At 39.2% G+C, this 17610-nt stretch overlaps 1 protein-coding gene across 1 annotated transcript in view; it reads left to right on the forward strand.

Annotated features, from left to right (window-relative positions):
* The first annotated feature begins 3183 nt into the window (after positions 1–3183).
* LOC138627214 (EGF-like repeat and discoidin I-like domain-containing protein 3) overlaps positions 3184–17610 on the forward strand; it is a 30850-nt gene continuing 16423 nt past the window's right edge. Inside the window, exons 1-3 of the mRNA XM_069709409.1 lie at positions 3184–3343; positions 4148–4292; positions 4500–4684. Of these exons, the coding sequence (XP_069565510.1) occupies positions 3206–3343; positions 4148–4292; positions 4500–4684 (468 nt within the window). The 5' untranslated portion in view covers positions 3184–3205. The remainder of the gene's footprint in view (positions 3344–4147; positions 4293–4499; positions 4685–17610) is intronic.

The raw sequence follows: 17610 nt of genomic DNA on the forward strand, positions 1-17610 counted from the left end.
GAAGTTCTTTTCTTTGGAGGCTCCTTTTAGTCAGAGCTCCTCATACACAAGATACTGTGTGTATGTGTGGAAAAAGGAAAGAGTCAAACGGTGAAAGGTTAAAAGTTCATCCCAAACTTCTTCTGCAGTGTTTCTTCTAGCTGTCTTTGTTTCTAAACCAAACTTTGAGAGTACACACATTTGCTAAGGACACACTTTTTGTTTGTTTGATAGTGTTTTTTGTATGTGTGTGTGTGTGTGTGGGGGGGGGGGGTGGAATTTGTATTCCGCACCATGATACCAACCTGCTCTGAAATATACATAGTATATACATCAAAATAATACTGACACTTCTTCGTACGAGGATGGATTGTGCTGAATACCCAATAGTTTCAGTCTTATTACCACTCAGAAGTGACGACATATCGGGCAAATATATAAGACAGTAAATATCAAAGAAATGACATAAAATTTTGCTTGAAGTTTATTTATGCATGTGTCATCTAAATTTGGCCTCAACTGCAAAATGTATTCAACAATTCTGCCTACTTCTAAAAAGTAGATATAAAAGGATGGGCAAAAGTTATCGGAGTTTCTGTGTGCGTTCGATATGATGTAGTTTAATTGGCGGTTTTCCAACAAAGTTTAACCACCACATTTAAGTCTATAAACAAAGGTTTGCAGAAGCAGGATGTTTCAAGTAATGCTTCACTCAAACAAAGAAATGCATCACTATTAGCACTGAAGTGACAGAGGTGTGTTTCTGAGTGGTCATTAAAAATGTGAAGAATCACCCCAATTACCCGAGTGGTGGCCTTTTAGTGACAGGGCTTCTAATTAGTGCAAGAACTATCTATCTCTATGGAAAAAAACTGAGAAGAGCAAAGAAATGCTGTGAGTGAGAAAGAGTGGGCCACTGCAACTCCGAGGCTCTAAGAAGGGTCCTTATGTATAATTAACGTGAAACGTTGGTTTAAGTGTGTAAAGAAAATATGTGTAATTGAGTCTTGTCTCTACAATTGAAAAGTAGAATGGAAATCAACATTGAAAGAGAATTACTATAAAATACTCCATTAGTTTTTGACAGTCCAGACAAGGTTGGTGAACATAAACAGTTCTATCCTTGTGCTGGACTCGTAAGAGCTAGTACTAATCTCTAATGTCCTCAGGAGACATAGCTTAGAGTTTTTTCATTAACAGAAACGGAGAGTATAACGTAGTGGGCTCAGACTATCTGTTTGAGCTTTTGCTTTCAAATATTTTACTTGTAAATTGCCTTATTTCATAGTAATGCCACCATTTCTGCAGCAGAAAATGAGCTCAAGCCCCTGGAATATCGTCCTGAATGTGACCACACTGTCAGTGGCGCTAAACTTTCATTTCCTGAATTGGCTTTAAAATGTTCTTAAATGGAAATAGACTTCAGCTTCACATACATAAACTGAAATACAGACCTGATTGTTTGCAATATCACATTAGGTTGTAGGATTTGTTGTCTAAAATGCGTAATCTAAAGAAATGAGACGGTAATAAGAACTGCAGCCTTGAATCATACATAACTAACCCTATTCATAGGAGTAATTCAAATTCTGTTTTAGTCTGGATTTCTTTTTATTGGTTTGGCCATCTGAGGTTAATGGTCCTTTGCTTAATACTTACTCTCAACTGTATTACCGCTGCCTGTCTGTTCTGCAGCTGTGGAGGACAAGACAGCTGTGTTTTTAGATTTCGTCAGAGGGTGAGCTAGATGAGCCAAATAGTTTATTTTAATTTTCTTTCTAAAAATGAAGCAGCTTGGTGCGAATGTGGTGGCAAAATGATAAATTAATCATTTTCACCGCTTTTTATTTGCTTCATCTTGTCACAGACTATGTATCTACTGTATTATATTACTGAAATCAACCCAGTGCTCTCCTGTCCTACTTTATTTAAAAAAAAAAAAAAAAAAAAAAAAAAAAAATCAATATTAAGATTCACCGTAACAAATACACAGTTTATACATGCTGGTGTACGAGTAGTCCAACACAGCACCACTTCGTCACCACAGGCTTCTTCATTTTGTCACCACAGGGTTCTTTATTTTGTCACAGTGAAATGAGCTGTCATCAACTCTCATCAGCTGTCTCATTTTTATACACAGGTTCACCAGAATTGCACGGCAAGGGGAGCTTTTGTAGTCAACCAACGATGACAGACTGAAGGCACAGGCTGTGGGAAAACATGGCTGTGATGTGTAATATTCCCTTATAGGTCTTGCAGGCTTGTAATTGGGGACAGGCTAATGATGTTTTGTGGGAGCATGGCTGGGACTGAAGAAAGATCAACCACCATCAGTGTGAAGGGCTGAGACTCAATCAATAATCAATAATACTTGCCAACGTATCGTTCTTCAGTGACCTAGACACGCTGTGCATTTGAAGATGTGACACTAGTTATTAAGACCATCATGTTCCCTGCATTTTAATGACTTTGGGAGAGATGCTGGCCCTTGATGAGGAGGAGCCATCATGTATCGGCCATTTTGTGATGTGCATCTTTAGCACAGGCTTGAACATAAATATGGTGGCTAATTAGTTTACAGGTATATAGGTACAAATAATATATCTTTAAGGACCAAATGATTCAGCTATGAACCTGACTATTCAGCATTATCAATATGTAGTAATGAGGAACACTGGTATGTAAACATAAAAAGATACATTTTACACAGACATCAAAACCCATCCAATGATTGCAAAATCTCATATATGCTGTTGTTAATGTGTGAAGAGAAAATATGTGGAAAAGGTGCAATTTTGCAGTAATGTATTCTATTAAAATGACCCGTCAGTGCCAGACCTTAAACTGCCGTGTATGTAATGAACCTGCTTTATGTGCGCTAAGCAGGATCTATGGAACCTATTCATCATTTTCCTCCTTCTTAGCTGCCTCTTTTCCTCTTGGCTCACCAAGCTGCTTTACATTGGCACCATATTGACAGTTTGCACAGGCTGGACAGACTGGATGAGGAGCGTGAGGATTGATTAAATGTTCCATTTGATAACAGACTTTCTGAATAAGATGGATGGCCCTGACAGAAAAGATACAAGGGGGGTGAATTGATCACTGTGACAATTCTGCTCGCGCACACGGACAGACACATCTCCATACTTTTTGTAGTGTCTGAGAATGAAGCTATAATTTCATGATTTTGCCTTTTTCCCCACAGATAAACCTGCAGAGGAGAATGAGGGTCACAGGCCTAATTACCCAGGGTGCAAAGCGTATTGGCAGCCCAGAGTACGTCAAGTCTTACAAAGTAGCCTACAGTGATGACGGGAAGACCTGGAGAACATACAAAGTCAAGGGCAAAGATGAGGATATGGTGAGACACACATGTGGGCACACAGACCCAGGCATGCACATCCACCCTCGTCCACTGTTTCTTCCCCTGTAATACACAGATAAAGATACACACTCATCCAAGCGCACACACAGCGACTAGAGACTATGCACTCAGTCAAGGGCAGAGTGGAGGACATGATGAGATGGCTTTTTAATTAGCTAGCACACACCGGGCCCATCCTGCTGCCCCTTACCCCCCTCCACTTTTATGACTTCTAGATTGAATTTTTATACTATTTGGGGATGAACAGCCACCAAATAGGCCACACAGCATTCTATCATCCATGACAGCAAACCACGTCTGTCCTCTGTTTGGCCGTGCAACCAAAGACCCAGATCAGATTTATTACACATAACCATTTGAGTCTGGACTTGAATATAATTGGATCTCAAAAATGTTTTTGATGTGTTGTGAGTCAAAACTTAACATACAGAAAGCAAGAATGTCTGTCACAGTGTGCACTTATTCCACTCAAATCACAGTGCTTATATCAGACTATCTTTAAACATTGGAATTAAACACTCTAAAATATATAGCAATGTAATTGGAGCACTAATTTAAAACACACCACTGTTCTTATGAATTACTGGCTCAAATGGTGTGAGAAATTATACATTTGTCCGTGTAATTCTAGCTCATTGACCTTGAATGACAACAATTTGTTGAGTGTGGAGTAGACACTAGAGACAGCGGAAGATAGACTGCCACATTATTGCAAACTGATCTGCTTTACCATCCTCCCAACCCATCCCAATCTGCTGTTATTTCATCCCTTTGCAACAGATTTTCAGAGGAAATGTCGATAACAACGCTCCATCAGCCAACTCATTCACCCCTCCCATCGAAGCCCAGTACGTGCGCATTTACCCCCAAGTCTGCAGGAGGCACTGTACCTTACGCATGGAGCTGCTCGGTTGTGAGCTAACAGGTGGGTGAGATTTTTATTGTCTGACTGAGTCAGATTATTATCATCAATCATGAATAAATCATAAATATTTGAAAATCCACTCCAGTATTATGCACCCTGCTTACAAAAGTTGTTTCATGCTCCCTTTTTTAAGTAGCACTAAAATTTATTGGAGGTTGTCTGTTTAAAAAAGTTGGAACTAATCTGTTTGTTTTCTGTCGTTGGCAGGCTGTTCTGAACCACTGGGAATGAAGTCAGGCCATATCCAGGACTATCAGGTCACAGCTTCTAGCATCTTCCGGACGCTCAACATGGACATGTTCACTTGGGAGCCTGGCAAGGCCCGTTTGGACAAACAGGGCAAGGTCAATGCTTGGACAGCTGGACACAGTGACCAGAGTCAGTGGCTACAGGTGAGATGTAATCTGAGCTAAGTCTGTTATCTATTGTAGCTACTGTAGAGATAAATCAATATATTAGCAGGGAAATGAACAACAGACGGCCTGTACTTGCAGATAGCTGGCTTTCACTCTGCTGAAGGATTAGCTGTTCTCTCCCTGGCATAGTAATTGATGATGTGTACATGGTAATGCATGACAATGGATTCAATTATATATCATAGGAAAATACTTCATCGTAGAGGTACGGTAACGATTGAAATTAAATCTAAAAATCCTACTTGTGTTGGGTAGCTCTCAGTAATAGGTTGTTGTTTCTGTTTATTTCCACGACACTATATTTGAATCTGACACCCACACTGCCTTTGTTGGAAGAGTTCAGCCCTGTTATCTTTGGCTGCCATCCAGGCTTTATATCTCTATGAAACCAGCCAATCTATTTGTTTTCATTACAGTTACTGATGGCTGAACATGTCTCCTGAAAGTGAACGTTTACCTCCCAGTCTTTCTGTTTAATAATACGTGAGATTGATGCGGGCCGAGGCAGTGTGAGATATGTATCAATCAGACTCAATCATGCCCAGTATGCCCTCACATATGGCCTTTTATATTGTTTTTTTTTTTTTTTTTTTTGGGGGGGGGGGTTCTTTTAAGATAAAAGGCCATAAATGCTCTTTGCTATCAGAGTCAGAAACCAAATCTTACTTTAAGCTGCAAAACTCATCACATAGAAGAAATTGTGAAGTCATTTTCTCAGGGATGATCAGTGATTTCTTGGTCATTCTCGTGCACTCGCTCCACGCATACCGCCTCCCTAGCAGTGACACAGTTAGTGCTCTATAGTCAAACTGACTTGTCTGGCCATTATTAGATTGGTCGGGTCTTGATTCAGATTTGTATTACACTGAAAGCTTTTTTTTTTTTCATAGGGTGGTATTCAGGGCTGTGTGTGTCGGAGGAGACAGGTACTTAGGCAGGTTCCATCCATGCCAGGGAGCTCAGCTAAGCAAAATTGATTGCAATGAGTAAAGGAAAACTTGCTGTCTCATATTACATGCTGCAAAGGCAGGAAACAGGAGATGCCATACAGATACAGTGAGACAATCAATGGTGTCCACTGGCAAAGACAATTGCTGTGCACACACGCATACACAATATCTGGATTTTGAAACGTTGAAAGCGAGAGTGCTGTATCACATGTATAGTGATACATCTGTTGGAACTGAACACTTTGTATAGTTTAGTAATCATCTTACATGCATTTGTTAAATTTCCACAATCCCTGTCTTCTTTCTACTGGTTGCCATGGCAAATAATTGATTGTCAGTGACATTACTGAATGACTTAAAACCTCACAGACTATTGGAATTAATCAGCCTTAATGATAAAATAAGTATTCCTATAAATCAAGACAACTGCTCTGTTGAGGACTGGAAGCATAGGGAAACTCTTTGCAGGCACCACATATTAAATATGGATTCCTCAATGCATCAGATTGGACATGATTTTATTTGAATAGCAGACAGTGGAATTATTAGCTAATACATAGATTGTGTCTTTTAGCCTGCAATTAACACTTTTGCCACAAATGATTTTCCTTCTCTGTGTTTTGTGTCGTTGTTGTATTGATTGTTTGTCAGACAATATTTCCAGTGGTCTTTAGTGATCTTTAGATATTTTTCTATCCAGTTTCATGGAATTTTAAACAAGACAATGACAGTTTATTATTTTTTAAATCGAGAATTAGGACATTGCTCCACAAAATGATGGTGTCCATCAAACAAAATCTCAAATATTTGATCAAAAAAGTCTCTATGATCTCATATCGCACAAATTCAGTTTATCGAATGACCGAGCGGTCATCCCATCACGGAGTTAGCAAGCTACAAGATCAAAGAAAACCCATGCTTTACCAGGGTGTGTATCGATCAGGAAAAATGGCAGCCAATCAGAAGAAAGTGTCAATGACATCAATCTACCTTAAAGATACAGACTCAAAACACATGTTCTTGGTAGAGCTCTAGAGAGAAGCTTAAGAGAGGAGATGCAAAACTATAGAGATATTTTTTTGGTAGTTAACACCACAAAAATATCTTCGCATGGATATTAAGACTGCAAATTAAATACCAGAAAAGAGTAAAATATGGGGCCTTTACGTAACTGTAACTGTTTGATACGTAACTGTTTGCTCCACTTGTTGGGCACAGCTGAATAAATACTCCAGAATTGAAATGTTTCACCACACAACTCTGTTTGTTAAAACAAAGAGACCAAGAGCTGGACTTGTTCGGTACCGTCGAAGCTGAAGTTATCCTGGGCAGAAGATAAAATTACACCGAGGGAGAATGAACCAGAAACTTTCAAGATGTTTTCAAGAGAGATGCTGAAGCTGTCAGACCGAGCTGCCAATTGTTCCAGCTGGCATGAGCTGATTAGTTAATTATGCACATTAACATGTCCACACAGCAAAGAGAAGTTGCTAGAGAGACAGTAGCTACTTTTTAGTTTCACAGCGTTCCTGCTAATGTGACATGTGCACTGCAAATTTTCTAACAAGTGCTGTTCACGACTGGAGAGGTTTTGTGGTGGATTTTTAGTAAACATGCCTCAAGCAAACAAACAAGTGTAGGAAGGACAGATTGTGTCTCTTCCTCTTATATCTCTTAATTTTGTTGTGGTCAACAAATCACTTGGTGAGGATTCACTTTCATTACACCTTCATGATCATGATGTTGAATGCTGAATTGCACTGACGAGGTTTTAGGTGGTAGCTAGCTCCACAAACAGGAAATCAAGAAGAGGAAAACTTGAAATAAATACTGTGTTGTCTCCTAAACTCCATTCAAACATACCTGCATCCAAGTCGTCTTTTGGTGTACAGATAAGCTCTACTGATGAGTCAGGCTGTTATTCTGATACGTGAAGCTATTTTTATTCAAATATCTGAAGTAAAAGCAGAATTACTTACCTATTGACATTATGTGTATTTTAAGGAATGAAAACTACATTTATCACAAAAACACTTCGCAATAAATGTACTTTATATTTCCTTTTTTCTATTTAAAAAAAAGTCATTTTTGTCTCACAGCATCGAAAGAAGCAGTTCAGTTTCGAAATATACAATTGCCATACAGGTCCCATGCTGTATACTCTTTGTTAGTGTTTCTCATTGTGAGTAGTTCAAAGCCTTCATAAACAGGTAACACGGCAGCCTCCAGAAAGTCGGTTCTGTTTCTGCTGTCAGATTACAAAAAAGTGACAAACAACCTCATCATCATCTATATATACAAACATGGGCACCAAATAGAGCTGAGGAGGGCAGGATTATTTGTACACTCTATTTCTACATGGTCTGATGCTCTGCTGTTTAACACAGCTAACAAACTCGGTAGGCTGGGCTAACCAAGTCTGAATATTCTCGGCGCAAGTACATTTCTTCCTTTCACCACAAACCCTGGCATGTCCAGTGCTTTCAAACCTACTTCTCAGGGCTCTCAAAAACCTTAGTGGGATATTGTTTGACAGGCGTTCACGTGTATTCTCCCACTCAGAGGTCAGAAATTCCTCACTTCTCAGTTGCTCATGAACGCACCATTAATCTGATATGTTCCACGTAGCTGAAGCTCAACTCTGCCTTTTTACATTATTTATCTCCCCGTGTTTTTTCTTGCAATTTGGAACACCAAGTTCTCTCTAAAATGCACTTTTGTGAAGGCAGGAACACAGCAATATGAAATACAATCAGTCCAATAAATAGCCTAAATAATTGCATAGACTGCATTGAGTGAATAACTTCAATGTGGTCTGTGTGCATTTGTGCTGTAAATGATGAGGTGTAGTTGAATAATATCCCAAAATGTAACACACTATTGTGTCGACATTGTTAGGGCAAAATGCAGTCACTTCATTTTCAACTTTTTAAATTCATTAGTAGCCTGTAAAGGTTACAAAAGAAGCTATTCCTTTCTTGTGGTTCATTTGTTATCCACTGTCTCCAAGATTTTCACAGTCTATTATCTCCTTAAAGTGATAAATATGTGTTGTGTGGCTGTGGCCCCCTGATAATCACCTCACCCTCTGATGATGCAGAGTGAGCTAAAGCTTGTGCAAAAACTTTGAAAGAACTCAAGTACCTCCTTTGCAAATGGTACATTGAGGCTAATGTTATTTCATCATACAGTCATAGTTTCAAATCGGTTCTTGCCTAATGCATTAATACTACATAGCATGTCTTGTAATGTGACCAAATATGTAATGTGTAATTATGTTTTGCTGACAAGTCATTTATCTGTCCAACCAGGTGTGCATAAGTAAACCAAAGCAATGCATATCATATTTTTACATATAGTTTTACTTGAGTGCATCTATGGATTTAACAACATACTGATCACTGAAATTGTTCAACATAAATTTGGTGTTCCTGTGGTTTCTAAAGTGAAATAACAACAGCCTTCTTTTTCTACTTAAGTGAACAAAGATTGATGTTTATACTGGATTAGACAGATTTACCCAACTGTTGCTGTTGCTGTTTAGTTTGAAGCATGGTTCTAGCAATTAATTCACAGGATCCCATTAATCTGAGTAAATCTGCAGAGCAGAACACACATAATTAGCGTGTACTAGGACAGTGGAGGTTTGCATTGGCAGATACTGATGAGGTAAATAGTGGCAGTTAAGCAGGTGCATGCACATGGGGAAAAAAGTTCCTCTCTGCTGGAGCACACAGGATGAAACAGAAAGCACAGTGGGAGGTTATAAACAAAGTCAAGGGAAACAAAGTGAAGAGACATAAGTAATGTGACCCGTCACAGACACAGCTGCGATATCACTGGAGCGTTCAACTGGCTCCTGTTGGTGTTAGTACCTGTCTAACACTAGTTTATCTGAATCTCTTCATTGCCAATATGATAAAGTCTCTTTCCATTTAACAGCCAATAGGAGAAGAGTGCACATGAAATAGTGGTGGTCTCATACTGATTGACTATGATAGTCAGAATGCATCATTTAGTAGGTGCTATGATGAAACACTGTTCGAGCCCCACATACACATTGTATTGGCCCCAGGATTCCAGGTGAATAATGAAAATAGGGTGTAAAAGCAATACATGGCGCAGCCACCAAAGTGTTGTTTTTGGTTTCAGAAAACACTGCAGCTGTATGACAGAACTGGGTTGCTGCCATTTGTTTCCAGACTTTGGCTAAATCCGTCTGTGCAATGAATGGTCACTAGAGAGGAGGAAACCCAGCGAGCAGATAGTTGAGCCATTGAATTTACACTGATTTGAAACTGCTTCTCCACTATTGAAGGACAATAAATACACACTCTGATGCTCTGTGTCATCCAGAGACCTACAGACAAAACAACTCAACATGTCACGCCTGTTATACCTGGTGGTTTATATCTTCTTCCATTCGTTCCATGAGATGAGATGATTGCCGTGCTTGTTGAGATTTGTGAACACGGTGACTTCCTGCAGGAGCTCAATGCTTTGGAGACAAAAGACAGAGCATGGTGATTGGTGGTCTTGATAGTATTTACATCTCTAGAGCTGAAGCACTTCTTGAAAGAACAGTAGTGACCAAAGAAGGAGCACACATTTCCAGCACACACATAGAGGAAGGATAGACGATCGCTGTTTATCTGGAACCTTCTCTGTGTATATGGTAATGGCATTCATTTCTAGTCTAGCAGGGGTTAGTGACCACGTAGAATTGTATGGTTTGTCATGGGAAGAAAAAACATTGTCGCTTGTTTGAACACTGCAAACTTTTCAAGGAGACTTCAAGGTCATGGAGACAGTAGAAATAATACCTTAGCATACATAAGTCATTCAGTACAATATGAATATATTTCAACCAAAAGAGAAGTGTACAAGTCGCAAAACACTTTTATTTCAAGGCAAGTGGATTTAACTCATGGTCCAAAGCTCTAAACATGAAGCCCTTGGAAGCCCCAGAAGGGGTTGGCGCGGGTCATACCAAGTCAAGTCAAATCAGTTTTTCTATATGGCCCATTTATCAACATAGGCTGTTCAAAGTGCTGCATAGTATCACACAGAATTACCCAAATGACACCATTAAAAGCAAATTAACCAATAAAACTAAATTAGAAGTAATTAAAAAGTAAAACAATGCCTGAGGATAGACATGGAGAGTAATTAATACCGAAAAAATAAATAAAATTAAAATTGGGTCTAATCAGGAAATGCCACTGAGAATAAATATGTTTTCAATCGAGATTTGAACAATGAAGTTGAAGACCTGATCTGGAGGGTGATGCTTATTCAAAGTTTTGGAGCAGCGACTGAGAAAACCTCGGTCAGCCCTAGGTGCCAGTCTTGATCTAGATACCACTAAAACCTGCTGGTCCAGTGACCTGAGCAAGTAGCGAGGAGCATAGGGGCGCAACAGGTCAGACAGAGGACCGGAGGAGAGTCCCAGCAGGCTGAATATGACAGTAAAGTATTGTCATGTTCAGGATGTGCACATTTCAAGCAGCATTTAGATGGATACAACCCAACATTTTAACTTGATCAATCTTATGCTGTGTGGCTACACTGGGTCTAAATATATTTATTTCAGAAATAGTAGTTTTTGGAATAATTCTGACTGAAAATACTAGTGTGAGGTTTTAGCTAAAACATATGGTACATCTAATAATGGGCTTGTCATCATAATGACTCTCTACGGTTAAAACAGTGAATACGTTTCAGTTCCAGTCTCGTGTTTCAAATTCCCCTCATCAAATTATATTTTGTAAATTGTTTTAATTGTCTTCAAAACTGTTTATCAGCCTTTAATAATTTGAAAGTAGGTTTTAAAGTGCACAAATTTATAAACTACAAGCAAATGACCGCAGCTGTTTTCCAGTGGCTCCTAAAGCATTAGTGCTTGTTGACACTTCACATAGAGCACTGTCCCATGTGGAGCAGAGGCTAGAAGGAACAATGACTAGATGAGATGCTAGATTGATTCTTACTCAGTGCCTGTGAGTAGGCATTTGATGTAATCAAATCTGGCATTAGCATTTCAGCAATTTTGACAAGCACAGCTTCCTAATCAAATTGCTGCCTCAAATACAGCACTGCTGACAACAAACACCATTTCTTTTAATCAATAGAATTAGCTGGGTGTTTGTTTCATCCCTCCACAGAGGAGAATGGCTTTAATTTGTCCCATTGAAAGTCTCATCTCTTCTTGAGTGTTTATGCAGTAAAGATGAAGTGTCCTTTCTGAGAGCAGAAAAGCTGCCTCAGAGAGAGTGAAGGCATTGTAGCATGAAAGGATTTAAGAGGGATTCTGATTATCTGCAATAGCAATGATCATGTCTTTATTTTAGCAACAAAAGACTAGTACTTTTTTGGGGGGAAATGGACATTAAGAATTTATTGGCAACTTTCAAGGGTGAGTCGTCTTCTGCGTCCTTGAAGCTTGATTCCCCCCCTCCCCCTCCCCCGAATGGAAAACACAGTTTGTACACCAAATGTTAGGCAGCATGGGTATCCCCTTAAATCCAGCATTTGTATTACTGTCATACCATATTGATCTGGTCGAAACTAGACAAAGGCACATGTCTCTGCAGATAGGACTATTCAAAGTTCTAATGACATTATTTATTCGACTGGCTGTACAGCTTTTTATCATTATTTGTCCTACTACACTACACACACAAAACCAAATTAATAGGAACAGCACCCATAGCAAAGTTTTCTTGCTGAACTAATTAAAGAGACAGAATGCTACAGGGCCAACGCCTCCAATTGGTTTCTGTTGCAATCAGTGAGAAGCACACAACCATTTAGCCACAGATGCAGAAAATGCTGGAAAAAGTTTGAAGTATGAAATGTGTGAACACTTGAGCGTCTGATCTGTCAAGCTGCTACCACACTTCTGTGCATGTCAATTTTATCTTGATTCAGACTTCACAAGCGTTTATATTTACCTAAGAATATTAATTATTCAACACAATGTTGGTGAGATTTACAGCTCAGCCAACAATTTGTCAGTGTGAACAGCAGCGAGTTGCATATGTATGGCTGCAACTAATATATTAACTGCATTGCATCTTGTTTCTTTTTTTTTTTTTTTACTTGTTGACAAGCTCTGAGCTATGGCACTGCCTGATGATACAAATCTAGATAGCCAGGGAAACAGATGACCATGACTACAAATCCCTCTGCCAGCACCAGCTTTAGCAGATGCGCCAGCTCCGTTTCAGAAAGACAAGATCAGTTTTGCACCAACTAGCCATGAACAGTGTGTGCATGATTATAAGATTTGGCGAGTTTTTTTGAATATGGAGAAGGTCCATATTAAAGGGGATTGTTGTGGGTCATTATCAGACTTTTACGGCAAAGCATGTCAGATGGGACCCATTCGATAACATATATCTATCTGCTGGCAACTCCGTCATATAATTTCAAGAGATGAATACAAAATGTTGGTTCATAAATGTTCCCTAGCAATTAACTGTTGCTAATTCAGTCATCTTGGAAACATTATCCAATAATTCAAGAAGAACTTTAGAAAGAACCCACACTAATTTGAAAACACGCCGGTTGTAAATTCCATTAAGGCAGTATCGTCAGAGCCTCATTTTAATCCTGTCCAATATGGCTTTCTTTGCCCTATTTTATTCAATTTCCCTGCAGCCAGTATGCTAATTCAATTAGCTTCCAAATGAAGTTACGGAAGGGATGGTAAATCCATCTGCCTCTCTGATTGAATTGGATGTTTTTTAGTCTTCCCTCCCTCCAACTATCTCCTTAAATGTACAGGTCTGGGATGTAATGCAAGTCTTTTGTTTTCATTATCCAAGGAAGCCATGTTATCCTTCAACACCACATCCTGATTCCCATCTCTCTCTCTCTCTCTCTCTCTCTCTCTCTCTCTCTCTCTCTCTCTCTCTCTCTCTCTCTCTCTCTCTCGCTCTCTCTTTACCTCTGTCCCGCTCACTCCCTCTCAGCTAACACAGGATGCATTTATCTGTTTTATCTTGGGATGATTGATTCATGAGTCTGCAGCAGCGCCTGCTGTAATCCTGGGATCTACAGGAATTGTCAGAAGTGAAGGCACCAGATCTTAAATCAGTGCAGCACAGATTGGGTCCAATGTGTTCTGCATGTGTATCTTGTGGTTTCAGAGTGTCTCTGAGCCATCTCTTTACATGTAAGATATACCGCCACTCATATCATACATTTAAATTAGACATCTTTATGGTATCCACCCAGGAGAGTAAGGACTGCGCTTAAAGAGCACTGCTACGTGCTACAGTATAATGATTAATTCAGAATAGTCCAAAGTTAAGCAAAGGTTTTATAGAAACTGCACATTGATTCATGTCAGGGTAAGAAACATATCACAAAGACCATTTATGTCCAAAAATCTATTATCTAAATTTCATGCTGTCCTTTTTTTTTTTTTTTTTTTTTTTGTCTTATCAAGCAGACCGTGTTATTTTTGTGTGCAGAGTGCGTGCGTGCTTGTATGTGTGCATACGAGTGAGAATTTCTTATCAATATTTTATATACCACGTGAGAAGGAGGAGAGGAGACAGAGGAATGAAGTATGATGAGCTGTATGTGCAGCAGTCAGAGTCATAAACAATTATATTTTTAAATGCCCCCTCTTTAGAAGGATCTTTAAAACATGTAGCATTGTTGTTTGAATGGGGAAAACCACACTTTCGGTCAATAAATAATTTCTAATTTTCCACTTGCTTTAATCTTTTAACAAAAAGCAGTTTTTATTTTCTCCAGCATGAATTCCAGATTTCATTTCAGTCAAAATCAGACATGGAGACAGACTACTTTAGATTTGTATCAGTGAGTAAGTGCCCATCAGCGGTCATGTCACAGTAAGCCTTAAACAGACTGTGAAATTCCCCAAGTCCCTTACCAGTGTACCGACAAGCCCATTTTTTACGCATATGGATCTGCCTCCCTCACTTCACTCATGCCGACATGGTTAGCATCTGGCTGGGCCTGTATATGCTGTTCTCCCCGCTGTAATAGCTCTAAATGATCCAGACCACTATGGTTGATATCCTTCCTGTTCCTTTTGCCATTGCCAATTCTCTTCATCAGTTCCTGCAACCATTCAGATCTAACTTGACATGCTGAAGGGAAGCTCCATCTGTTTTATGGCTGTTTGGTCTGAACAGCCTATTAGAGGCCTATCCAGGTAGCAATGCTTTGTGCTTTAATGTGCTGGCTTTGATGAAAGGCTGCCTTTGTTTTGGAGCAAAGAATAGGAATTATATGGCCTGAATAGGCACTTTCTATTTTAAAGTGTTCAGGTTATTCTGTTAAATTATAGATGGAGAAAAACAGGTCTGAAAAACATGAAGCTGACCATGCAGGTATTTGTGTTGCAAGCTGTTAAAGGGGAGGATCACTTTTCAATCAAGGCTTCAGTAACATGTCTGCATCATAATCACACATAGCACAACCTCTCCATTACTTGTCATTTGAGAAACTAACAATTGTCTTATATTTTTTTGATAAACAAAATCCAAGCATTTAAAGCCATTCTGATACTAAAACATTCTGATTCTAACTTGCTGATGTTTAGCAGGTGATATTTATCATGACAGATTAGCATTTTCACATGTCATCATTTGCTACAATACAGCAGAAACTGATGGATTTCTCAGTAGTTGCAGGTATGAATCAAAATATTGAATTTTAATTAAAAAAAATTTAAAAAAAAACTTGGCCTGTGACACTAGCCAAAAACTGAGGGATCACCAAAGTTATTACAATTCATCCCAAGGTGGACATGAATGTCTGACCCTTTCTACTAGCATAATTAAAAATGTTGTAACTGTTATCTACAAGGAGGTATTCTTCCCCTACGCTCCAATGTTCATACTACCATACTATTTAGTAAGCCAGAACAAGATTTAGTGTGACCCAATACATAGTATGTTAAATGTATTATGCCAAAAGTACCAGGCTGCCATACCATATTTGGCCGTATTTTGCAGTATGTAGGGCAGCTTGCTACTCTCGCTGTTCTGACGCACAGTCTTCTGTGCGCCGGAGGATATGTCACATTGACTGAGGCGCCGAGAAAGTTGGTGAAGGTAATGCTCCTGACCGCAAAAGGAAGAAAGAGAAGAAGAGGAAGAGGGATTAAAAGGAAGCGTACTCGTTTAAAATCGCAGTCATTTTTCGTTCTACTTTAAATGTTGCGATTCGGATCGCAACATATTTGACCAAGATGGTCAAAGTTCAAGGTGCATTTTTACGATGAAGTAGTATATCACAATTGTACATATACTATATGCAGCAGTGAGTACTTTTTAAATGCAGCTGCAGTGCGTACTAAAAATGAAAAAAACACAATAAGCGATTCGAAATGCAGGGTTCATTTGAAGTTTAACCGCGTTAAGCTCACTGTGAAGATGTAAAAATTATTTGTTTAAAGAGAAAAACAATGAATTTAAATTCATTTACATGCAACATCATTTTAATGGAAGTGTGCTAGCATGAAGATAGTAGAGAGGAGCAGGGAGGAAGAGGGTGGATGTTTAATGCATAACAATGTCCGTGCTATGTATATCTGTTTGGCATTCAAATGTATGTGTTTGCCAGCAGTTTGTCATTCACTGAGCCACTGCACAAGAGCTTTTACCACATTTATATCCCCAACGCATTTTGGCTGTGACATGTGCTTTGACCAGCCAAGCAGCTGACTCTTGTAATGTACTGCCAAAACAAGACATCTTGCTCTGTGACAAAGACATCTATCCTCATGTCAGGGCAGCACATGGCACATGAAGATGTTTCTTTAAGGAAAGTGCATTCGATTCACATTCCACATTTACTACTGTAGCATTTTCAAAATTGTTCCATACAAGTCCAGTTTCAAAAAGGAGAAAATGTGTAAGTTCATGCTGGAAGGTGGTGAATGCCACACTGACCAGCCTGTGATGCTTTCACTCTGTGACATTACCTTTTCTATGCTGAAAGCTGCGGGGCAACTTCTGACTGCCTGCACACCTTCCCTTCACTGTGTAAAAGCTCAGCAGGCATTTATACCTTCTGACATCCCTCCACCACATGTGGAAACACTGATCACAAAAGGTGTAAGAAAGGAGGTTCACAGTCTGTGTGTGTGTGTGTGTGTGTGTGTGTGTGTGTGTGTGTGTGTGTGTGTGTGTGTGTGTGTGTGTGTGTGTGTGTGTGTGTGTGTGTGTGTGTGTGTGTGTGTGTGTGTGTCTAAGAGCCACACTAAAGTTTAAAAGAAGACTTAATAATTAATTTCAAACACAGATCTTGGACTTTGAGCTACTGCATGGATTCAGTTAAATTGTAGACTTTGATTTAAAATCCTACATTACTGAGCGAGACAGAAAATAACAGAAGAACAAAAAAATAATATATCAGAGAGTACCAAAAGAAAAAAAAACAAGGGAATGAAAAAATGAAGTTGGAGTCTGTGTGGATGTGTGTGCATACCTTAGAAAGACCAAGAAAGAATGAGTCATAATGTATTGATGGAGCACGAGACATCATCAGATAACATAAACAAACGTGTACCATGAAGTAGATGACAGGTAGCGGGGCAGGGACAAAACTCCTGTATATACCCTGATGTTTGGGTTACGTTTATTTAAATTGTATAATCGTGATATTATTTGAGGTAAGTACACAAAGTACTTGTGTGAACTAAAGTCACCTAAAATGAAGCTGTGTATTTCTAGCGTGGATAGTATCTTCCCACTGCACCCCTAACCCGAGGCACGCACACACACCCACACACACACACACACACACACACACACACACACACACACACACACACACTTCCTGAGTGATGTTAAGTTGTGCAGCTCTGTTTTGTTTGCTGTTAAACTATGAGATGTGTTTTTGAAATTTGTGAAGAAATTATCTTTATCCGTCAGGTTGTGGGTTAATTTATAGATTCTCTTCCCA

The sequence above is a fragment of the Brachyistius frenatus genome, unplaced genomic scaffold (assembly GCF_029030835.1).
Source record: "Brachyistius frenatus isolate BFR_SWC_R1_liver_20210118 unplaced genomic scaffold, ASM2903083v1 Contig_83, whole genome shotgun sequence".
Taxonomy (NCBI): Eukaryota; Metazoa; Chordata; class Actinopteri; family Embiotocidae; genus Brachyistius; species Brachyistius frenatus.